General features: G+C 36.5%; 1 protein-coding gene across 1 annotated transcript; it reads right to left on the reverse strand.

The window, feature by feature from the left end:
• Window positions 1-10,798: 10,798 nt before the first annotated feature.
• mindy4 (MINDY lysine 48 deubiquitinase 4) lies at window positions 10,799-26,292 on the reverse strand. Its single transcript, XM_007234795.4, has 18 exons — window positions 25,890-26,292; window positions 25,042-25,161; window positions 23,451-23,668; window positions 22,544-22,808; window positions 21,888-22,126; window positions 20,984-21,042; window positions 20,124-20,233; window positions 19,628-19,744; window positions 18,732-18,820; window positions 18,377-18,478; window positions 18,221-18,284; window positions 15,423-15,488; window positions 15,103-15,170; window positions 14,941-15,004; window positions 13,013-13,174; window positions 12,714-12,894; window positions 12,553-12,631; window positions 10,799-11,156 (listed from the first exon to the last, which is right to left on the reverse strand). Exons 1-18 carry the CDS (start codon window positions 25,947-25,949, stop codon window positions 11,108-11,110), a joined length of 2,112 nt encoding a protein of 703 aa, XP_007234857.3. The 5' UTR covers window positions 25,950-26,292; the 3' UTR covers window positions 10,799-11,107.
• Window positions 26,293-26,797: the final 505 nt, after the last annotated feature.

Genomic DNA, 26,797 nt, shown 5'->3' on the forward strand with positions numbered 1-26,797 from the left:
ACATGCGTTCCACACTAGTTCTGTTTGTGTAGCTCAAAAAATATGACCAAGAGTTATAGCCCATATCAGTCTTTGATCTTAGATTTTTTTTTTAAATAGCACTGCAATCCAACACTTCCAACACCTCCAACAACTTTCTGGGGCAACTATAATGTTCTTGACGATGACTGCAACTCAGATCTGCTGCAGTCTCTTTTTGCTTTACATCACTGAGAAAATTAATACATGATCCATAAGTTTTTCTTATAGTCCAATTAATGAATTAACACCTACTTTACACCCACTTTATAAGCTAAGGAGTTTTAAGAAGCCCATGTGACCACTGTAGATGTTGAGTTTACACTGGATTGACTTTCAGAGTGAGGATTAGGGAGCTTTTTCTTTTTTGTCATAAAAAAAAAAGCAGAAAAAACGAAAATGGAAAAATTATGCATTCCAGCATGCCGATTTCCTCTGTCTGGACTGGGGCCGACTTCAAAATACTTGGCAGCCTGTTCTGAGCAGTAAATCGGATCCGTATCTCGTCATAAAAAAATCACAGAACAACATAAAAGGTCAAAATGTTTTCTGGACCCTGTGTGTAGAGCAGCTGATGGGCCTGTACCTCACTTACATTCGCGGCAAAGAGCCTTTTTTAAAGGCCTTTCATCAGAACTCACCGGGCCTCACCGCACCTCGCCGCTGCCTCACCGCTGCCTCGGCGCATTACATCACCCATTGATCAAACTGCAGAGACCGCAGCCAAATGCTCTGGGTGAGCTCTGATCGCATGCGGAATCGAATTGTGATTTATTTGGGTAAGGATTAAACTATTAATGCGCATTTGAGATTTCTGAGCAAACTAATTTGATGATTTAAGTATTCGCCCGAGCGCTTAGGGAGAGCCTGCGAAAGAATTCGAGTGCAGATGCTTATCTTAGATTTTTCCCTCTGTACAAACCGGGAACATGGTTGGGATGTTTCTTTGAGATAAGGCTTGTTTTTATGATTTACTAAGCCAATATGAGCTTGAGAGAGTATAAAAAATAAAGAATAACACTTATTATTAGGGACATGACCTGTGTTATATCTCAAGATATAATAAACAGAAATAAACACAAATCTTCAGGATGCTTATTGTGGCCTATTATAATCTACTAATCTGTAAAATCTGTAAAACTAAATAACTGTTTTTTTTTGTTTTGTTTTTTTTTACCATGAGAGTGAAATATGTAAGCACAGCAGTTACAACAGTGATTAATCTGTCCGTACAGCGTCTGGTTGAGGTCAGGGGTCGCGTAGGGGGCCGCAGAGGGCTCGTGGATCCTCAGGGAGACTTTAATTGTTGTTTAATATGTGCTGTAAACACTCTTCGCTCCCTCCGTCCGTAAGAATAGCACTGGCCTCAAAGCACTGGATCTAAAACAAGCAGAACGCCGTGCCAGAAAACACAGCGCCACGCCGTTCTCACGCCAGAACGTCTCTGAAGACTCTTCAGAATGACTGGGATCATCTGAAGAACACTGTTCCTCTGCCAGACAGGATCCCCTCCATCAGCCACACGTTACTCCCGCTGCTCAGCCGCATTGGGTTTGTGAATGAAGCTCTGCTGTATATGGATTTCAGCAGCTTTAGAATTACAGGCCTTATTCTGCTGCTGCTGTTGCTTCTGTTTTCTGTCTAACAAAAGATTTAAAGGGATTTTAAGAAGATCTGGCTACATTTACAAATGCAACAATTTCCTGAATTCAATTAATACAAGTTTATACATAATTACTTCATGAATTACTCTATCTAGTATCTATGCAGTATATTTCACAGTCTTAAATAAACATTAATGGAGTGAATTAACATTGTAAACACTCTCAGTGCTTATTTACTTTTTATTTAGTATTTATTCAGTATTAATTATATTAATTAAGTATTAATTATTATCCACTATGAATGATTCAGTATCTCCTATAAATTATTTAGTAACTACAATGAATTACTGAGCAACCATTATACTTTATTCAATATAAAACATGCAATATTTGTTATCTGCTATAAATTATTCTGTCCCTTGTATTATTATTATTTATTATCTTATACACAAACTTCAGTTTGCACTATGATTTTATTATCTGCTATATGTTAATGTCCACTATGAATGATTTAGTATCTACTATAAGTTATTATTTTTCAACATACACTATTAATAATTCATTAACAAATTAACAAATTTGAGTAATTAATTAAATAGTAAGTACCTATTATAAAACATTCAGTGTGCTCTACTGTAATATGTAATATCTGAATAATATTAGATATTAGTATTATGTAATATTAGAATTATTCAGTATCTACTATGAATTATTTTGTATTTACTACTCATTATTTATGGTCTACTACACATTATTTAGTATCAACTATGAATAATTCAGTATCTACAATAAATGATTTAGTATTTACTACTAATTATTTATTATCTACTACACTGTGAATTATTTTGTACTAAAGTATTTATTATTCAGTCTCTATTATTAATTATCTAGCATGGGTTATTTTATTAATAATTATTCAGCAAATAGTTTTAAATATTTAAATACCTCCTATAAAATCTCTGCCTTATTATATAATACCTGCTTTATATTATTATTATTTTGCTATTTACTATACATTCTATACATTATTATATACAGTACAAAATATGACTTATTGATTATCCATTATGCATATTATTATTTAGTATCAACAATGTAAACTATTCAGTATCTATTATTAATTATTCTGTAATTAGTAAAACATATTCAGTAAATAATCAGAATTTAATTATTCTGAATTAATTATGATTTATTCAGTAAATAGAATAAGAGAGAGAAGAGAATGTGTCAGTTTTGGATGAGAGTTTTGAAGGTTTTTGAAGAGTTGACCCACACCCTCATAAACTCTTTACACCCCAGAAATATTTCCCATCCACATTCATCATTTTTATCTTGTCTGACATGTTTTGTGCTGTTTTTTTTTACAGTATATGGTTTAGGCCCGACCGCGAGCCCAAACCGCTCCCTGGGTGACTTTAAACGCCGCCCTGCGTGGCAAACGACCCGGCATCCATCAGTCTGCATCTGAGAGCAGTAATACATCACTATAGTGTGGGATAATTAAGCAGACCGAACGGCAGGTGTCTGGCCCCCTCAATAAACAGCGTAAACACATTACAGGCCTATAAATAAGGCAGGGTCCCCCGAGGGCCCCTCGGAGCCCCCTTTCCTCCTGCTGGCCATCAACACTCGATCTCAGCCTGAGCGGGGTATCACTTAGCCAGCAGACGAACAGCGGAGATTACAGGAACAGACAGAAGACGCTCAGGGGAGGATGTGTGGGAGGTGCTAACACAATTACACTCAAAACGCACAATCCTCCAGTTACAGGCAGCCAGCCACCCGCTAAACCCCTGCGCAGGCAGGTCGACCCCCGGCCGGCGCGGGATTCCTCACGGCTGACCCGCGGAGACCGCTGGAATAGATTTATCGGAGAGATGTTGTCCGGCACTGTCTCAGAGTGTGATTTTCATTATTACCTACCTTTTCAATGAGTCGGGCGAGCTGTTTTACCTGTTTATCTGCTTTCTTCACTTTTAAAAACATGTTATTGAGCCAGAATGTTCTCAGAACTCTGTTAAAAACAGAATGTAAGGCATCATATCTTTGAGAGGAACTTTATAAAACTTGTTACATAAAACTCAAGTACTTACATCTCCCTTTTCCACTGACTTTACATAGACACCAGGTACAGATCCCTCAGTCAGACAAAGTCTGCTGGCTAATTCTTGCTGTGCACTGTCTGAGGTTCTGACACAGCAGATCTAAATAACGTTTCTACAACTGATCTACTAGGTGCTACCCTGCTAGCATATACTGTGGTGCTGTTAATTTAGAGGACCCAGTGATGTTTAGGAGACAAATGTACACAGGATAAAGGATAAATATAGGGTTCTGAATTTATTAATTTAACATAGAATGTAATAGAGGCATTTAAAAAAAAAACATTAAATCAGTCCATTCATAAATTCCGCTTAGACACGGAACACCAAATATGGGCATATCTGGACGGGATTAGTTTGTCAGGGGGATGTCTGTGAAAAATATTTCACACTTCTACTCAGTGATAAAACGCTTGCATCCGGACTGAAATTGAAAAAACAGGAGGACCAGTGAGTTTTTGGCTTTTTCAGTCACATGACATTTTGTTCAGTAGCTCCTCCATTTCCACTCAATTTTGTATTTAAGTGGATCTCCGTGGAAATGTACGCCCAAAGTGTAACAACTACGGTGCATGGCAGTGGACAAATAGCTATTTTATTAAACACAAGGTGATGAAACTGTGCGTCCGGACGGGATTAAAATTACTGGAGGACCACTGAGTTCAGCGAAAAACAGGAGATAATTCAGCCTGTCATATTTTCAGAGGGCATCTAAGAAACCCGCATACAGTACATGGTTGTTCTGGACAGAAAGAAAATCACAGAGGACCCCCATTAAAATAGAAAATTACCCCAGAACCCCCTGAAAAACTAATTCCATCTGAATAGGGCTTTGATATTTGCAGCAAAATGGGACAAAATAAGCCGTGAAACACTGCAATGCATGGTTTGTGTGCATGTTTGTGAAAACTACTTTATTACTAATTAATTAAGCATTCCACTGCTATAGTTGCACTCACTGCCAACGCCGATGTGCAAATGCACACACAAACACACACACAGCTTGTTTAGTCCTTGTAGAGCAGTACTGCCAATACAATAGGACTCTCTGGAGCAGATCAACATAAACCTAGAGACCTAGTTTCCAGATACTCCAACAAAAGCAGAATAAACTGATTTTTTTAAATACCTGCTGCCATTTACAGCAAACTTTTGTCCACATACAGTACTATAAACAATCACCACAATCAAACAATGCTGTGGTGATGATGATGATGGTGGCCCTCCCCCCCCCCCCCGACAGAGTGGAGCTGAAAGAAAGCAGAAGCAGCCGAGAGAACAAACTGGCTCTGACGCTCTGCTGAGTTTTAGGAAAAGGATGAAAGCCTTTGACTTAAAATATGTTTGAACATGACATACGCCATAATTTAGCCCCGGAGACAGAAGTCTGCAAAAGTAAACATTTTAATCCCATTTGATGATCCCGCGGGCCTGGGGTGAACAAACCGCCGTTATTTATAGCTAATTCCACATTTATGGAGGTGTCGTTTTAAACCCACATGTGTCTGTTTCTGAAAGACCCTGGATCTGGTTCTTGCGGCCCCGTGGTTTATGTATCATAGTCTGGGGGGTTTGGGGCGAGCTGAGGGAGCCAATTTATGACTAACACTCAACATCTCCACGACTCCATTCAGGAAAAAAAAAAAAGCCTTTAGAGAAATTTCAAACGAGAATTGCCTCAGCTGATGATTTCACCTGCTAGACTTTCAACTTACACCAATTAATCACTCATTAATCACCTGAACAATATCCAAGAGTCTAGCTATCCTAGAATTAACCTGTTTAATTATTATTTTTTTTTAATATTGTTTTTAATTCTGTGAATATTGCTTGGATTTAAATATTTCAAATATTTCATTTCAACTTGTTTGTCTAATTTTTAAATCATTCCATTAAAAGGCAGAAGTTTAAATTAACTATTAAACATAACTGATTACAGTCAAATAGCTAAGATATGTTTGGTATCTAATGCAACATAGGGTTGTTAAAGCTCTCCCAACATTCTCTGTCAGCCTTAATAAGATGAATTCACTAAAATAATTTGAGGTATTTTTTTTTGCCTCAAATTTTTAAGTAATGTTTACTGAAATCTTGAGTTGAATAGATTTTAAAGATTTAGTTATAATGCCTGAATTGCAGTTAATTTATTTGCACCTTTTTTTTTTGTTATATCAATTGCTTTGCGCAATAATTCGACATACAATTTTACCATCAGCCCAGCTGTTGAATCAATGTTGGATTTGGTGTTTTTTTTTTCTTTTGTTATTTTTTACTGTAGTAAATTTGAGTATAAAGAATATTACCTACCACTACAAACCTGGCTAAACATTTAATCTCAAAAACACCACAGTAAAACAATGTTGATTCAACATAAAATTACCTGAGGACCACAGAGTTCAGCAAAAAAACTAAGTAGTAAGTAAGTAATTTAGCCTGTAATTTTCTCAGAGGACGTCTGACAGAGAACCCCCCATAAAATAACAAAATTGACCCCAGGAACCCCTGAGAAATGTCCAGATAAGGCTTATGTCATACTACACAGACCATTGTCACTTACAACACTGAAATTTGGATCTAATGCAGGCAATTTGTCAGTGTCAATACTAACACTGAGAATGACCGGACCCACCACTCAATTAATACCTGATCTGTGGTCTCTCCTATGGGACCATTGAAGAACAGGGTGAAAGGAATAAAAACAGAAGTAACACTGAAAACACTATAATTACTACAAAGTACTGTGTGTGATCAGTAGAGATGAGAAAATGCACAGTGAGTGTAGAAACAAAAAACACATTAATATAATGATTAAATATGACTGAAAAGGGATATATATATATATATATATATATATATATATATATATATATATATATATATATATATATATACACACACATATATACATATACATATATATACGTATATATATACGTATATATATATATATATATATATGTATATGTATATATATATATAAGATTGAATTAGTGAGTGAATTAGTGAGTATTCAGTAACTGCCACAGAACATGTTCCTTATGTAAAGTGGTTGTAAAGTGTCATCCCATATGTGAGCCAGTAGGGGGCACTGCAAACATTTTGGCAATACTGCCTCTATAACACAATTCTGGTCATCAAAGCTTGGATTTTAATGTACTGCACAAGCATAAATGATTCTATAATCAAAAGAAATTAAATGTTTTCGAGGAAGAAAAACAGATTTTTAAGACAAAAACATAATTTGTAACACTTTCTATGGATGTCATGTTCTAAATGCTTCAGATAGTATTCATACCTGTCAAGTTTTGGATTTAAAAATAATTGAAATATATATTAATTTATATGTTTCTTTGTGTCTTACGGTGTTGACATTTTCTTTTTTTTTAATGTTAAACCTGGGAGATTGTATTTTCACAGCATCAAAAGGCCAACACCTGGGACAACTATAATATATAAATATATTTTGAAAAAATCTAAATGTCATTTTTAGAAATTAAACACCCATTGTGTCCCTTGTCTCAAGAATCCCTGAGACAAGGGACACAATGGGTTTTTAATTTCTAAAAATAATTAGAAATTAACATTTAGATTTTTTCAAAATATATTTATTTTGAAAAAATGTGTTGGCAAACATTGGCACACTATTGACACTATTGGCACACTGACCCTCCTCCGCGCTCCTCAAAACCAGCAAGCTGATTGGCTGTTTCTCCTGAAAGGCGGGACTTTCTTTTTTGAACCGGCACCACGATTGGTTAAGAAACACACAGCGGTCAGTCGCCTCAATAATTAAGTTTTTTAATTTTTAGTATAATACGGGAAATTTACGGGAAAATACTAATACGGGAGGACGGCGGGAAAGAGGAGTAAAATACGGTAGTTTCCCGCCCAAAACGGGAGAAAGGACAGGTATGAGAATTTTGAATGAGAAGTTGTGTCCAAACATTTGATTGGTACAGTATATTAATAATATTCATTTATAATGTATCATAAGGTGTCATTGAACTCTCCCCATATAGTGATGTCCATCATTGGAATATAGTAATAATAGATATAAATATAACCATGTTTATATGCATTATAATGCCTCATGATTGCATTATAATTTGTTATATGAGTGTGTTTATAGATTCTAATAGACATGACATCACAATCATTAACAAAATGTTTATATAATATATATGTTTATATATATGCTTTTTTATTTTTTAAGTTCAAGTATAAAGTTTGTGTATAAAACAATAAAATGTATGATTTAAGTGATTCCAAACTGAAATCAAACTGAGATGTAGTCTCGGGACAGACACAAAACGAAATTTCACGTCTTTTTTGTCGGGTTGCCAGGTCCTCTCTCTCTCTAATCCTCACATGCTGCTGGGGATTCTCCTCTCCTCCTCCACTCTGTTCCGCTCCAGCAGCTCAGCCTCGCAGCAGAAGCATGAATTAAACCTTCATCACTTCCTTCACCACATCCATTCATCTACGCTGATGACATCATCACTCTAACGCCATCGATTTAGAGGCGTGAAAGAAGAACGCGTTCAATCCAATACAAATCACTACAGATCCAAATATCTAAGGACTTTTATTTTGCTTTGTGTAACAAACTATATCAAGAATAGCATTGTGTCCTTTGTAGTTCTATAATTACAGACAGTAGACCAGCTGTTTAGTACGGAGCAATTAAGGTGACCTCATGCCACGACTTATTATGGCATGGGAATGAGATCCTAAGGCGTGGCCACGACTTATTAAGGCAGGGGAATTAGGTCTTAAAGCATAGCCACGACTTATTAAGCCACAGATATGAGATCCTAAGGTGTGGCCACGACTTATTAAGGTATGGGAATGAGATCCTAAGGCATGGCTTTGATTTATTAAGGCATGGGAATGAGATCCTAATGGGTGGAAAGTAACATAATTAAGGCATGGAAACAAGATCCTAATGCATGGGGAAAAGATCATTAAGGCATAGAAACGAGATCCTAATGCATGGGAATAAGATCCTAAAGCACGGGGACAAGATAATTAATTATGTAGCGGGGTGCCCGGGACAGGACGTGAAATTCGGGATGTCCCGGGATATACAGACGTTTGGTCACCCTACAGTATAATAAAATTTTACCTTGGTACCCAAATGGTTCCCCAAATGTTTTCTTGCTCACTCAACAGTTTTTTTTATGACATGTCTCTCCAAACCATCACTGATTGGTGGAAACTTCACACTAGACCTCAAGCAGTTTGGACTGTGTGTCTCTCCACTCTTCCTCCAGACTCTGCTCCCTTGATTTACAAATGATATGTAAAATTTACTGATGATCAGTGATGGTTTGGAGAGACATGTCATCTGCTGGTGTTGATCCACTGTGTTTTATTATCAAGTCTAAAGTCAGTGCAGTTTTGTTTTCCCACAAAATCTTACAGCACTTCATGCTTCCCTCTGCTGACAACTTTTATGGAGATGCATTTCATTTTCCAGCAGGACTTGGCACATTGCCCACACTGCCAAAAGTACCAATTGGTCTTATATAATATTCAAATTTTCAGAGACACTAATTTTGGGGTTTTCATTGGCTGTAAAGCTTTATTTTGTTAACCCTTTTTAATACCCTTTTTTTCATAAGAAACAATAAATGAGCAGGTGTCCCATTATTTTTGTCTGTGATGATGCAAAGTCACTGGTACACTCTGGCAGTGTCAGGTGACAGTACCTCACGCTGTGGTTTTGTATATAACGTCTATGATGTCATTAAGCCAGACAGCGGGTCAGTACGGACAGGGGCCTGCATGTGTGATGTCATTGCGAGTGGGTGGAAATCATCATTATTGAAGCTCTAATAATAAAACAGCAGATGGCCTTTTATAAATCGATTGGGAGTCACTGTCCGGAGATCCTCTCTAGATAACACTGAGAACCCCTCCTCAACTCGCAAAACTATAAAATCTATAAAAAACTATTACAGACCCATGATTGCCTAAGACTTCACTGATAAGGTACAGTTGCCTTGCAAAAGTTTTCATACCCCTTGAACTTTTTTTTTTATATTTTCTCACCTTATAACCCCAAACTTAAATGTATTTTATTGAGATTTTAAGTGATGGACCAACACAAAGTGCAACAAAATTTATAGATAGTTTTCAGACTTTTAATCAAATAGAACTCTGAAAAGCGTGACGTGCAAAAGCATTTAAGCTCAGAAACCATTGGAGTGCTAGACAAAGTAATCCTTTGTCTATGTTGTGTCCTATTAGCCATTTTTGAATTACAGTTCTTTTTTTATAATTTTATTTCAAATTTTCCCCCATTATTCTCCCAATTTAGCTAGGTCAATTGTTCCACCCCTTCAGCTGCTACTCCAGCTGTATATCCCACATCACTAGTGATGCCACATCACAAGGAAGGTAAAGACTAGCACATGCCTCCTCTGATACATGTGAAGTCAAACACCGCCTCTTTTTGAACTGCTGCTGAAGAAGCTTTACTGAGTAGCATCACAACACGCTCAAAGGAAAGCGCAGCTCACAGACTCCTTGTGCTGATCGACATCACCTTCTGGAGTGATGAAAGGAAGGAGCGCCATCTACCCACCCAGAGAGTGCAAGGCCAATTGTGCTCTCTCAGGGCTCCGGCAGCTGATGGCAAGCTGCATAAACAGGATTCGAACCAGCGATCTCCTGAATGACAGTTCAGTTCAGTAATACAGTTCTGTGTGAGTTTGTTAGAGATCACTTGTGTTCAGCTTAGGCTTGCTCTCCTGCTCTTTTGAGTTGTATATCGTTAACTGGAGTTAACTGGAAAGTTTTTGACACTTTCTAGCTTCTGTTTAGTCTGGGATTGTTTAGATAACTCCTGTTGTACTAGGATTCATCAGTGAAGATACAAGAACATCACAGCTTCCTATCAGCTGACCTGATGACCTAAATCAGTGTGGTCCAACAGTAACAGGAAATAACTTATCTCCTGCTGGAGAGTCGGTACACTTTTAATGGAATTCCACTCTACCAGGAATTCCCAGAGGAATGTAATACAGTAAAATGTGAAGACTAAAGCACAAAAGCCACTCCAAAAAAAAATGAACAGCTAATAATCTGTTTAATAAATAAACGGTGAAACATTAATACTGCAAACTTGTGTACAACCAAAATAACACAAAAATAAGGCAAATAAAAAAAGTAAAGGCAGTAAAAAGCAGCACACCATGTAGGAGTATTTATCCGTTTTCGAAAACACACTACATAATGAAGTATTTCTGAAACGGAAGTGGTCGGTTTATCTGGATTATATCAGTAAGTACATGATCAGCCCAGCAGCAGCAGCAGCAGCAGCAGCAGCAGCGTCGTCGTCATTGTAGATTAATGACTGTTATTCAGTTCGATGCACAATCATAGAATCGGCTCACTTTCGTTCCAGCTCACGACTGCATCTGTCCATCTGGAAAACACACAAACACATAATATTAGAAAAGAAGAGATTGTCACTGGGGATCATTTGAGATTTTGGGTAATATTTGGACAGCATGGTGACTAGCACTGAGGTCTTGGGTTCAAGTCCCTTTCTGAGACGGGTTTCCATGTTCTTCTCCCTGTGCCTGCTTGGGTTTTCTTCCACAGTCCAAAAACACAGAGATCGGGTTAATAGGATCTAAATTGCTCTTAATTGCCCTGGTGTGTGTATGTGTGTAAATATATGTGCATATCCAGATGTGGACAGGTGTGGATGGTGGTTTCTGGTTAAGAGTACGCCCTGGTGTGTGTTGGTTGAATGCTGTGCTATTAAGTGTAATGTCATTTATAATACTGAAGGTGCCTAGAGTTTGACATCTAAAAACTAATATGACTCATATATTCTTTACAAGCCTGCTAAAGGAAGGCTGTTTCCTCACAGCTGTTTGGATGTAAACTGTCCACATTTTAATAGGTGCCAGGTCCAGTAAAAGAGTTGCTTAAAAACATCCTAAAAATGTCAAAATCCTGTGTACACAATATTTGTCTAAATAAATAAAATATTTTTTTCACTTTTTATATCATAAAAAAACGAATGTATTCTATAAGCAGAACTATTTGTGACTACTCTTATTTTTTGTGTAACAGCAAAACAATAATCATAATATATATTTAGAATTTATTTACTTTTTTGTTATTATTACGAATTACTACTTTTAGGTTGAGGATTATAATAATATAAAACCTTAAGTTGACTTATTACTGAAATGTTGCCATTAAATGTACAACACTTTTTTTTTATCTTTATTCTACTTTCTTATTTGCTTGTAGGTTGCCAGACATTCATCAGATGATGCTTAAGATAATTAGTGTTCATTTTCTATTTTAAATAGTATCAATCCTGTTTTGGTCTGAAACATTTTGATATTCACAATACATTTTAAAAATTGCAAAAAAAAAAAAAAAAAAAAAAACATTATGGAAACCACATATCATATTTCTAAAATCTGAGTAAAAGTTTAAACTTATTATTCAATCAGAACAGCAGGCTCTAAAGACAGAGTACTACACTGCTTTATAGTGGCCGGGGTTTAACACAGCAGTAAATGAACCACTGTCTGACAACAATCTTTACGTAATACAATATAATAATGCAATATTAATACTAATAACTGTTTTCTTTAATGTTTTCTTAAACTATATCTCCAGGCAAGACGCTTCATACTTCAGCATATTCTAAATTCTATTCCAAATTTTAATATTCATTACAAAATATACTAAATAAACACATATTCTACTAAATCTTAACACTGTAAAGCTGGCATTAGAAAAAAAAAAACACATTTCAACAATAAAATCATGTACTGACTAATTGACAGACTGACCTGGTACTGATGCAGAGCTCTAAAGGAGGTATGAGGTCCGGGTCATCAGTGTTAGCGGTCCTTACATCAGAACCTGGATCTGAATAAACAGAAAGCATTACAGTGTCATCTACCAATCACTGGATGTTTTATTATTATTCAGACAGCTGCTTTAAACTCACAGACTGTTAATCTGATTGGCTCTTGCTGATTGGCCAGACCGTCATAGTAATACAAGTCAAACTCTCTGGGGCTCCATTGGCTGGAGGTCAGATCCTTGCACAGCGAGAACAGCACACTGAAGTGGCTCTCACTGCAGACCACCCACAGCGGAAACCTGGGGGTCTTCAGGTACGAGCCCACCTGGAGTAGGGGGAAAGCAGGGAGTCACTATTAGTACACAGCTATAGCTAAAGTAGCATATGTAATACACACATTCATTTAAAACACTGCACAGCTCCTCAGTGCAGAACTCTCTTACCTTACATAGATTAAAATGCTCAAATAACGACAGCAGGCCGACGTCGCTTCGCTCTCTGATCCCCTTCAGAAGCGTAAAGTTACCGTTTCCTGAGTCCAGCTTCATTTCATCGTTGAAGACGTTCGAGACTGCCTGTCCACAAAGCAGCAGGTTTACCAGTTCCTTCAAAACAGAAAAAAATAATGTTAAAATCAATAAAAAGTGCATTTTTTAAGATTTAATCACTGATACACATACATCTACTTAATGCTGGGGGAGATTTTAAATGCTAACCTTTAGTTTAAAATACTTTTTCTACATTGTATAGAGTTTTGATAACACATTTAGACATTTTAATTATTAATTTGGCTATTTTCACCAAAATATCAAGCTATTTAAACATGTCTGAGAATTCCCTGTCCACTCTGCCATTAAGTAGACTTTGGCATCAGAGACATCCCAACCTTCACACTGTTTAATTTCCAAATACTGAATAAACTTGCTGCTGCATGTTGAGCAATGAATAAGAATAATTTTACTTTAATATTGATCATGTTCTCTTCATACTTAACTGAGGTAGAGTTTTAGCCCTCCACCCTATGGTAAAATATTAACCACATTTTCATCATGTGCTAAGTATGTGTTGTGCTGGTATAAGTGGATCCAAAATATCAGACAGCAGTGCTACTGGAGTTTTTAAACACCTCAGTGTGTCTCACAGCTGGACTTTGATCATTGAAGACCAGGGTGAAAGAAGGATAAACAGAGAAACAGAAGGACTACAGTCTGTAGTTACAGAACTACAATGTGATTGTATATGGATCAATAGATAATAAGTGTGGAAACAAGGGGCTATGTGGAAGAATTGGTAGAGAGAGAGAGAAAGAGAGAGAGAGAGAGAGAGAGAGTGAGAGAAAAGGAGAGGGAGGGGAGAAAAGAGGAGAGAGAGTTTCTGTATAAACTCTCCAGCAGCTGCTCCAGCCTGTGGCACCTCCGGGACCTCCGGGCATCGAGGCTAAGCCAATAAACTGCTCAATATCCAGGCCCTCTTCACATCCCTGCACAGCATCATCACTCTGCCTGTATACCAACCAACCCAACCTCAGAATTTTAAACTAATGCCACAGAAATCCGGACATTTGAGGATGTGGTATTTCCAGTGTCTTTAAAAGAGATGAGCAGCATTACTTCAACATTTGTCCAAAGAATTGAGCATGTTAAAAATTTCCAATAAAGATTAACATGCACATGTTTTTTAAGCTCTGTTTATACATGTGTTGAAAACCTACCAGACCAGTCAAACCATAATATACTTCTTAATTACTGATGATATAATCTAATTATAGTTGTAATCTCAATAAGAACTGGACGTAAAATGTTGTGATGTGCCCTAACGCCATTGGATAGCTCAATTAATTAATTACTGTAATACTTTTTCCAGGGTAATGCTGACATTACCCTGGATACCATGGCTCTTGATACATCACAAAGACTTGCTGTCTTGGTCACAGATGCACCAGCAAGACGTGCACAAACAATTTGTCCTCTTTTGAACTCTGGTATGTCACCCATAATGTTTTGAGCACAACTGTGCTCTTACCCTGATAATTGAACCTTCACACTCTGCTCTTACTGGTGCAATGTGCAATTAATGAAGATTGGCCACCAGGCTGCTCCAATTTAGCCATGAAACCTCCCACACTAAAATGACAGGTGTCTCAGTTTCATTGTCTAACCCCTGTATACCCTATAGTGAATGTAAGTTATTCAGATACTGTGAATAATGTGTACTGATATACTGAAAAATCACTATTATTGAAAAGTCTATCCTAATGATACATGTTCTTCATATTGCCCAGTCTTGCATGTGCACGCACACACAGGAGTGGTGGGCAGGCCTATGCTGTGGAGGCTGAAGAGTTCAGCTGTTCGGGAGTTTAAACGCTAACCTGTGTGCAGTAGCCATGAGCACCGATAAGCGTGGATGTGGGCACGTCCATATCTCCTCTTACCCTGCAGAACAAAAGGAGAGACAATTACTCAACCATCTCCAGTTTAAAAAGGAGTCTATTCTCAGAGTAAGAGTCTGTGTAAAGTTAATAGAGCGTTACATCTGAATGGTTCTGGAGAGGACGGCGGAGACGATGAGCAGGACGCAGCCGAAGGGACCTGACTCAAACTGAACAGAGCACAAAAACAAACAATGACCTGCTTTAAGAATCAGCTCAGGAAACAGGAAACAGACAGAACAAGAGAGTATAATTACTCTAAGTCTCTCTCAATTAACTGGACACATGATGCAAAGGTTACTCACTAAAATATCTAAAAGATTAAAGATTGAATCACAGGTCACAGATAAGCCAAACTATCTTTGGCTCTACTATTGTCTTCAGATGATCAGAATCATGATAAAGTTCTGCTGCAAACTTACCTGCTGAATGTTCTGCTGGAGCAGCAGCTGGAGATCATCCAAACCCTCAACACTGATGCAGGTGATCTGAGACAAGCAGAGGACAAAAGAGCAACAAATTAGGAGAAGAAAGCTAAAATCTAAAAAACAAAACTATGTTTATTAGGGTCAAAATGCCAATAGGCTGCACAATCTGGACAAACCATGGCAGCCATGGCTCTAACGCTCTGACCATGGGTTTGTCGGATAGGATACGCTTGGCCTGGTTGAATTTTAAGGCTTAATTTGCGCTTCCTAATTTTAGAGTAATAGTAAAAAATGATGCTCTAGATTATGGAGTCTACTATCCAATCTTCAGTACTCCAATCTTTTTCCAGAGCATTTGGGCTACACTGATCATGAATCATAAATATGAAACATACAGTATTTACAACTTAGTTTCCAATAATGTGGAGTGGAGCAGATTCTCTGGTGTAAAAATGTTACTTTGACCTTATACAGTACCAGTCAAAGGTTTGGACACACCTAAAATTCTGTTTTTTGTTATTATTTAATTATTTCTATTATGTTCTGCCTTGTAGGTTAATACTAAAGTCGTCCAAACTATGAAGAAAACATGCAATTATTTAATAAACAGAAAGGTGTAAAACAAACAAGAATATGTTGTATATTTTAAAATCTTTAAAGTAGCACCATTTGCTTAGATAAAGACAGTTTTGCACATCTTGGCTGCATTTTCTCAGGTCAGCTTTATGAGGTAGAGTCATCTGGAACTAAGGCTTTCAGTTAACAGCTGTGCTTAATTACTTGAATTTATTGCCTCTTAATATGTTTGATAGCATCAAACGTAAAGTTGTGAAGCTGTAGAGTTATATATATATAGAGTTATATATATATATATATATATATATATATATATATATATATATATATATATATATATATATATATATATATATATATATATATATTGTATAGAGGTATACAGTGAATAGTGAATATTAGAATAATGTTCTAATCCATATTATGGTAAAAACTACTCAACTAAATAAAGAAAAAATATTTTCAACTTCCTCTCAAGTGCATTCACAAAGACCATCAAAAACATTATGATGAAACTGGCTCTCATCAGGACCGCCCCAGGAAAGAAATGCCAAGAGTTACCTCTGCTGCACAGAATACATCATAGTTACCAGCCTCAGAAACTGTAACAGATAAGAGCAGCTACAACATGTTACAACATGATTCTTTATATGTTCCTTCATAGTCTTGATGAAGTTAATAAATAAAAACACTGAATGAAAAGATGTGTCCAAACTTTTGACTGATACTGTATATATGTATTTACTGTCAATTTACTGTGCTAACATCACACCTCACTCTGGCATTACAGTACATGTGAGCCATGGTTTTGTCCATATTCTTTTTTTTTTTCTTGGATTTGTCTGAGCAGAATTTCAGAATTAGCACATTAATGCTTTAAATCTCATCTGCCATGTTAGTATGTTAAACTAGTATGTGTGAAAATTCTAATGTCCAAATGTCCAATAGCACAGCAGAAGTGCAGTGTACTTTATCCCCAAACCACCCTGCTGCCGTTACACTGCGACTGGGACTTGCTTGCAGCACCAATAAAAATAAACCCACTGATGAACATCTGATGTGGTTGAAGACTGGCTTGCATTAATTTTGACAAAAAATGATTTATGTTTGTTGGATTATGTAATTATATCTTGATGCACCCGAACATCTGTGATTGGTCAGGATGTTCACAGCACACAAACAACAGGGATTTATTAGTGGCTTATTTGCATGTTGCAATTCTGGTAATGCAATGTTAATTAACTTTGACAATATTACTCAGCCCTAGCTGCATATTACTAGGGCTTGTGTACTAGCAATAACTTACAGGGGCTATGATTCAATTTATTATGATATAATATGATTATGGGTGTGACATATCATATTGTTCACACAAATATTGCATAAAAATATAGATATCATTTTTACATAAAAATATAGATATAAATATAAATATATCATGATATTCTTGAAAGCAGTCTCTTATATATAGTATATATATATATATATATATATATATATATATATATATATATATTTTTTATGTTTGTTTGCAGTTCAAATACAACAACTACATATATACTGCACTTTAGTTTTGTGGTAGATTTGTTTGCTACATTGCTTATTTTGTTATTATTATTATTATTACTACTATTATTATTACTATTATTATTATTATTATTATTATTATTATTATTATTATTATTATTTGATAGGCTTCTTTACAAAGGGTTTTGTAACCAGTCTATAAGGAAGTTTATTAATGGTTAATAATTAGGTTGTAAATATTTTAGATACAATTACAACATTAAAAATATGTTTTATATGTAGTTGTAGAATATAGATTTTTGATTTTAGGTGTGCCTCATAGTGCAAAAAATATGGTTATTTTGTCATCATTGCTTATTATTATTATTATTTTTTTTTTTGCCAAGAATTTTATCGCAAATGTACCATGAAATATTGTGATATTATTTTATGGACATATTGTCCAGCCCTAACTGTTCTGTTTTGTTACTGTAAGCAAAATTTTATATAAATGTCTAGTCTGTAGTGTAAAGAGCTCCCTCTGTTGCTGCTAGTGGGTAAAGTAAAGTTCAATATGAGTTATCTGTTATTTAATTTGTCATCGCAGCTCTTTTGATGTGTTTAGCATGAAAATCAATCTGTGATAACAATCCAAATATGATTGATCATCCCAAGTCTTAAAGTTGGTGTTAAGAATAGATATTTTTTACCGTCTCCAGAACCCCATCAGGCCTGTAGTGGCCCACTGGCGTGAACAGCCTCCTGCCAGAGTTTCTGTAGAGAGATCAGAGGCAGGTAAGTTTTTTTTTTTTTTTTTTTTTACCGATCAGTAATTTAGTCTCGCAGTAAATAATTCACGGGCTTACACAGCAACAGTGGCTCTCTTCCTGCCTCCAGCCCTCCACAGGATTTCAGCCACGGCTTCGGCCAGGCACGTCGTCCTCTCAGCATCCGAAACCCGCAGCCTCCTGCAGAAATTTAATAACGCAAGATTTAAACCCATATCCTCCAGTGACGCTTATCAATTGGTGAAATATAATTTCATAAACTGGAAGTATAGCTTCGTCATGAACATCGTCCCGTTTATAAACGGCAATCCGATCAAATCCGAACAACAGTGAAATAACTCAATACTGCAGATGCAGAAAATTTCATCTGCATGACGTAAGAAGACCCAAATGACATGAAGATGAAAGATGATTGATGCTTGACAGCACTTACTCCGACGGCGAGTCACTGCTGGTTCTTTCAAATAGAAGTTTCTGGAGAACAGTGGCCTGGACAGCAGCGAGCACTCCACACGGTCCTCCCTGTTCAAACAGTATATATTCATTTACACACAAGAACACAAAATACTACTCAACTAAGTAAAGAAATAAAAGTGACTTAAATAAATTAAGGTCAGTCAATCTGAACATTTTTAAGAACTTTGAAAGTATCCTCAAGTGCAGTGGCAAAGACCATCAAAAATGTTATGATGAAACTGGCACTCATCAGGAAAACAACACGATGCTGTATATACAGCTCTGGAAAAAAATAAGAGACCAAATAAAAATGATGAGTTTCTTTGATTTTACCAAATTGAAAACCTCTGGAATTTAATCAAGAAGAAGATGGGCGAACACAAGCCATCAAACCACCAAGCTGAACTGCCTGAATTGTTGTACCAGGAGTAAAGGCATAAAGTTATCCAAAAGCAGTGTGTAAGGCTGGTGGAGAAGAACATGCCAAGATGCATATGAAAAATGTGATTAAAAACAATATTTAGTTATTTCACAAAATATTGATTTCTGCACTCTTAAAACCTCATGAATATGAACTTGTTTTCTTTGCATTATTTGAGGTCTGAAAGCTCTGCATCTTTTTTTTTATTTCAGCCATTTCTCATTTTTTGCAAATAAATGCTCTAAATGAAAATATTTATACATGAAATTTGGGAGAAGTGTCGTCTGTAGTTTATAGAATAAAACAACAATGTTTATTTTATTCAAACATAAACCTATAAATACGTCTCTTAATGTTTTCCAGAGTTGTATATATTTACTGTGGATTTTCAAAAAAACAAGTATATGTAAAGTAGGAAGATGCAATGGATTTCTATGAATAAAACTAAATACCTTCTTCTGCACGATCCCATATCTCAGACCATGTGTGTTTGAAAAGGTGAAACTCTGGCGTTTCCACTCCTCACTAAAGCACATAACAGGAGAGCCGAATATGATCTCCTTCAAGGCCTAGAAAAAATACATAATATACATAATATAATCTAAATATAAAGTAATATCATATAGCACAAGTTTAGATTATGAGGGATTTATAAGTCATTTGGCACAGTGTTGAAAACCAGCGGTTCCTACTATCTTTCATTTAGCATTAGCAAAAACATTACTCTAATGAATGCAGGATACATTCGTTTTAAAACCTTGTTTTCAGACTAAACAATGAATGAGCAGATGTCCATTTTATTTGGTGTGATACAGTCTCTGAAATCTTAATCTAATAAAAACCTTCTCAAGATAGTTTTGGATAAAAACTGAATGAGCAGGTGTCCCAATACTTTTGTCCACATAGTGTAACATATTTTCTTTGACTTTCCTAAGATGCAATGCTTACTGTGGCTGTTTGCTGGTCCATAGGATGTTTGTTTAAATTGAGCTGAGGTAAAGAGTTATGAACTGGTGCTGCTGAAAATCCCCCCAGATCCTCCTCATCATCAATGTCATCTGCACAGCAAAACAAGAGAAGATTATCTGATACATTCTATAAAATAATTAACAATCACTGCACAAAAACTACACTCTACTACAAAAAAAACTACAAAAATATAGCATAAAATTGTTTCCCCGCTGCCCTATAAAAAGGCTCTTTGGGGCTATTTTTGATAGTGCACCTCCTGGTGAGAGATCAGTGACTGCTAAACAAGCCTCAACGACATTTTGCCCAGTTGACAGACTTTGAAAGACTTTAAAGCAAGGAGGTCGTTTGTTTCTGCCTCCAAAAATCCAGTATGGAGGCCTTATGGTGAACACTTCATTCAATACTGCCTTTGCTGTGAAGTAATACAATGGCCCAACTGCTGATATGGAGATCTGTAAGCTTCCATACCCAACCACACATCTCATCTTGTACAGTTTTCCAAAATAAACGTATCCTTTCAATCTAATATTGTAATCAATTACATATATCTTCATTACATTCACATATATAAAAAGATTCATTACATTCCAAATATCAACTTTGGGTGCCTTATTTTATCGGCAATGCATGTACATCCATAATGTGATTAGTTCTTAACAAGCCTTCAATCTGAAAAAGTTCCACAAAAAAGATGTTGATTTTTTTTTTGATACCTCAGATTTGGACCACTAAAAAGCACAATATCAAAGACAAATATTACAGCTGTTATTTTGCAGTTGAGTTGGCTGTGGCCCATGGTATGAACTGCAGTCTGTAGAACATTATAGATGCACTACCCAGAGCCATTCCTTCCATGTGGAGACCATCAACTCTTGGACCGTGTGCTGATTTGTTTCTGTAAGAAGAAACAGCAAAACCTCAGATCAGAACACGCACAAGTACATACATGCCATGACTTAATGTTCCAGACAATAAATATCCCAGCATTTATTTATATGGACTGATCAGCAAAATCGCAAAGAAAAGGTGTACAATATGAACAAAATAATATGCTTTGGGACAATGCCATTACATATCCTGATTACGACATAAAACACAATATATTAAGATCCTTAATTATTTAAAATTCTTCAAAAAGTTTTTTAGCAACTGAATTGGCTGCACTCAAGAAGTAGTGCAGTGTGAGCATTCGTTCACTCCGGACCTCCACCTCACTCAGCTAGCTCTGCCTCACTCTAACTTGATCGATCTCACTCTACCTCAGTCTATCTAACTTAACCTCACCCTGCATTGATCTAACTCACTCTACCTAGCAATACCACCCTCTGCTTCACTCTACTCTACTCTACTACTCTGCCTCAACCTCACTCTAATTTACTTTGCCTTGATCTAACTCACTCCATCTTGCACTACCTCAGTTTATCTAAATTTACCTTGCTCTATCCTCACTATACCTCACACAACCATCCACTGACTCAATCTCCAATGCTATGTCTTGCTCAATCTCGCTTTGCCTCACTCTACCTCACTCTATCCTCACTCTACCTCAAGCCTAGTTATGTCATGTGTGCACTATCTGCAGTGTGAAGAGCTCCCCCTGTTGCTGCATGCTGGTAATGCAATTTGACTGAACACTCACATTATGATTACAATAAAAATACAATGAATTATACGGAACTATCACAAAGGGTTCTTTGTGCACCCCGTCTATGATTTAAAAACAGAGACAGTTCAGCTTACTTGTGTGATTTCACTCTCTGCACCCCATCAGACCCATCGCTCTCTGTTTCCTGTCTGGGTGAACTGACTGACCCGCAGCTGTCTGTCTCAAAAGAGCTGATTCCAACAGACTCTGTGTGTCCAGCATCCAAGCTCCAGCTCCGGCCTGTCCACTTCATCCTGTCGGAGTCACTGTCAGCCTGGGATAAGAAGCTCAAAGATCCAGCTGCTTTTCGAGCAGGACGTCTCCGACTGTTTTCCTATGAAGAAAATTCAAATTCACCATTCATTTTCAACAGAGGGACAAAAACAATAAAAGCCAACAACAACTACATCTGAATTTTAAATGACAACAAAACATAACAAATTAAGTTATATTACTGTTTAAAAAAAAACTGTTTTAAATGGTGTGATTGAGATTGTACATCTTTACATATAGAAGCTGCCAGAGGGAATCTCAGTAGTTAGGTTAGTGCTTCTGTCAGAAACTCACAAATAACTCTTTTAAGTGGCAGTGATTTACATAATTTATGCATTTGTGCACTTAAATATAAGGAGGTTATGTTTTTAATAAAAATATGCATGTAAAGTGTCCACACAGGTCTTACACTAAGGAAAATATCAGATTTGAGTCACTTTAGGCTAACAATGTGAACATATCCATAAAACTTGCAAACCTGAGCTGATGTAGTGATGGGACCTGCCATGAGGCCTCTCCTCATTTTGCTGGTCCTGCTGCCCTGACCGTCCACATCATCGCTCTTCCTCTCAGAACTGGACCCCACCTTACCCGAGGTGAAGAGACCATCATGACTGGAGAACGATATGTTTCTCTCACCTTCTGAAACTAGAGAACTGCTCCTGGAGCTCTTTGGTGAAGGAGTCTGGTCTGCTGAAGATGGCGCTATAAGCTGTGACACAGCAGAGCTGCCCTCGGACAAACTGCAAAACATTTAGGGAAACATTTATAAAACAATCAGAATTTTTTATTTAAGAATGTGGGTTTCTTAAAGTATCATTATATAATAGCTAAGTCATATAATCTAACCCTAATACTGTTATTTATTGCCTGTTTCTTTTCATAAGTACTTGATATACCAAATCCAACATCTTCAATTTATAGTGCCTATCGTCACTTTCTGACAAAAATCTTGTATCTCCACTTTTACCATTGTTCACTTTTTGTCATAATGTGAATCTCGCCATCAATCTTAATATTGTATGAGAATTTCATGATGAATAGACCAATAGAAATACTCAGAAATGACTTTTGAGGTCCATCAGGCTAAGAGCTGCCATGATCAGGAGATCACTGGTTAGAATCCCGGTCATGCAGCTTGCCATCAGCATACCGACTCATTTACATGAATGGGCTCTGCTCACTACATAAACACAGCAAACTCAGCAAAAATAATGTTCATACACACGTATATTAAATCAATAACAGATCTTTTGTGATCACAAACATCTGAACAGTAATATTTGACCACTAATGTTTATTTTGGTACAAGCAGTGAGAGTCACCAGCATGCTCTGTAAGTGGTGTGAAGGTTTCAGCTATTCCATATTAAACAGAGCAGATACCTCGCTCTGTGTCTGTGCTGATCCATAACATCTTTATCTTTCCTCTCAGAAGAAGAATCTTCCTCAGTGAAGGATGAACCAGATTTTGGCAAATTTTCCTCAGCTGGGATCTCTTGAGTTCTGTTGTCCATCAGAGAACTTCTTTTAACCTCTGCACCTTTCTTCATCCGCTCCTTCACCATCATCTCCAGCATCGATTTCAGTGGGTGCTCCTCAGACTGAACAAAGCAGAAGAACATAATCAGATCTTCATCACATTCATAATTCTAGATTGTAATACTTTATGGAAGGAAGATACATTACGATTCAGACTATAATTGGCAATATTTATTGAGCTATACATACAGAAAGAGAGTGTAATGCATGTTTAAAGCAACATGTAATGACTTTATAGAGGTTCTTAATAGTGTCCTGTGATAATCTGTCCCATATAGATTGAATATTCTCAGGTAGTTCCTGCAGATTTTTGTGGTAGGGGTATAGGAGTGTTGATAGTTAATCTAATTTCACCCCCTACATTTTCAATCAGGTATAGGTCTGGTGATGCGGCCGGTCATCACATAATATCTGTGTCTTCAAGACAAGCTCTTGAGATGTCAGTAGCATGTGGACAAATGTTTGGTTAATATAAAATATTTTATTGCATGTAAAACTAAAAATGTTATCTAAATGATCCAATGTCCATGTGGAAAAGTTTAAGTGGGAGAGAGATGTCTAGACCATTAAAAGCCAGAATTACAGAACATAGAAGCTCATATTTAACAAATAAAAAATACAAAAATAGGGTTATACAGAGCAAAAAAGAAAAAAGAGGGCTTGGGATTTTATATCTTCAAAGTTTATTTCCTGAGGGTACGAATGAGAATTTTACAATAAAAATGTTTCTTTAGAGAATTTGGGGAAATGGTTGTCAGTATTGTCAGTTTGGCTGTATTTTTCCTCTGTGAAAAAAGTATTTTCTTAATATAAGTAATGCCTAATTGTGTTTGTCAATTTCTAATGGACTTTTAAGATGTTTTAGGTGTAAGAGGTTCCCCTGTGGAATTGAGCTGTCTCTCATTTAGTCTCTTCAGTCCTTGGGGTGTTCTCATTGGTTGTTTTATAATCATGAGTATTTTAAAAACTGGGATGTTTTTGTCTTTTAACCCTGATGGGGGTCTGAGTGCCGAAACGTGTTGGTTATTTTTTGTATCTTTAATAAATCTGAAAGTCTCCAGTCAACAAGTGCTGCTGTTTTTTTCTATTTTTGATCAATGAATCCATGTAGCCTGCAAGATAAAAGATGAGTGGTTCTACCTTTTCTGAATGCTCCCCTGTGTGCTATGAACACTCCACACCTACCTCAGAATCAGCAGGAACTGTGTGAGAACATTCAAGCTGTATAGGATTGATTATTACAGGACATCATTAGGAACCTCTACAACTCCATGCTAAGACATCTGGTATGTCTTAGGCTAAATATATACTAATTTATTGTTAGTGGTAACTTAAATCAGTCTTCCGAATAGTATTGCAATCCTACACTTCCATCTGGGTGCAGATTTTGTTTTGATGATGAGTGGGTATTACCACTGGCAGGTTCAGCTCTTACCTTATTTTTTTTGTAAAGACTTTCCAGATGAAGAACTCGGCGAAGGTCAGTTCTGTTGTTGATGCTCAAATTTGTCCTCGGAAGCTCCACATCCATGCAAGCTATCGTTTTCTTCAGGCCCTACAATAATAAGTGTAAGTGTAAGTATTTAGCCTTGTAACTCTAAAACAAAACTATAACCATCTCGATTTGGCTACGTTTTTAAGGGTAAAGGTTAAATTCCACTATTCATCTAGAAATTCAGGCAAATACACACATATTGAAATTTGAAGTTTGAAAATACTACAATGTTAAAAGCAGCTCTGAATATAAGGGTTATTGAACTAGGTTCAATATGAAGTAGATGTATGTGTTCATTAAAAAAAAAAGCAAACAAACATTAGGACACATACAGCTCTGGAAAAAATAAGAATTTCTTTGATCTTACCAAATTGAAAACCAAGAGTAATCAAGAGGAAGATGGATGATCACAAGACATCAAACTAAGCTGAATTGCTTGAATTTTTGCACCAGGAGTGGCATAAAGTTATCCAAAAGCAGTGTGAAAGACTGGTGGAGGAGAACATGCCAAGTTGCATGAAAATAGTGAGTAAAAACTATTTGAGGTCTGAAAGCTCTGCAACTTTTTTGTCATTTCATATATTTCTCATTTTCTGCAAATAAATGTTCTAAATGAGAATATTTTTATTTGGAATTTGGGAGAAATATTGTCTGTAGTTTATAAAATAAAACAACAATGTTTATTTTACTCAAACATATACCTATAGATAGCAAAATCAGAAGACTGATTATGAAGTGGTCTCTTTTTTTTCCAGAGCTGTATATTATTGTACACTGCTGTCACCCACCTTTCGACTGAGATATTCCCGGACTAGAGACGCTGCAACCTCCTCCACATCTTTCCCCATAGTCGCGGATTTGATTTGATTAAACAAGGCAACCAAGTGAACAACACAGTTTAGTGGACTTGGTTATCTTAGCTCACTAGTTAACTAGCTAAACCCATTAGCTAGCGTTAGCTAGCGTAGTTTGATAAGGTAGCTGGTTTGAGAACAGGCTTACCAGCTAACTAGGTTAACATACTTCAGTGTTTATATCATTGTTATAAAGAATTCAATAATAGACTTAGGTTTATTAATCTTTTTTTCGCATTTTTGACTGAATTAGCTTGCTAGCGTTAGCTTTATTTATGAACGAGTCTGCGAACTTAGCTCCTCCTCAGGGTCTGCAGACTCTTCTCGTTTCTACAGTTACCGGCTTGGAGCGTGGCGGGTCACATCCCAAATGGCTTCCTACTCCCTATAAAGTGCATTGAATTAATTTAAAAACATGGATTTTCCACCCAAGTACAATAGAATATACGCATAATAAATAGCAGTTTAAATTTATCCACTGCCATGCCGTTAAAAATACATTGTTTTGGTGCATAAATTAAACTTATGTGGTGCACTTCATAGGGGTAATGAGCGATTTGAGACGCGCCAGTTTTTCCCCCTGCGTTTACGCCAGGATTGGCTATTCGTTCTATCAAGCAGCTCGCTGATTGGACAATGTATTTATGTCTATGCGTCACAACAGAGAGATTGTAAGCAAGCAGATGTATATACAGTGTATAAATATATACTAGTGCATCTAAAAAATAGAATATCATTACAAAATACTTTATTTCAGTAATTAAGTTTAAAATGTAAAACTCATATATTATATAGATGTATTATGCACGGAGTGATTTATTTTAAGCATTTCTTTCTTTTAT

The sequence above is a fragment of the Astyanax mexicanus genome, chromosome 12, assembly GCF_023375975.1.
Source record: "Astyanax mexicanus isolate ESR-SI-001 chromosome 12, AstMex3_surface, whole genome shotgun sequence".
NCBI classification, from domain to species: Eukaryota; Metazoa; Chordata; class Actinopteri; order Characiformes; family Acestrorhamphidae; genus Astyanax; species Astyanax mexicanus.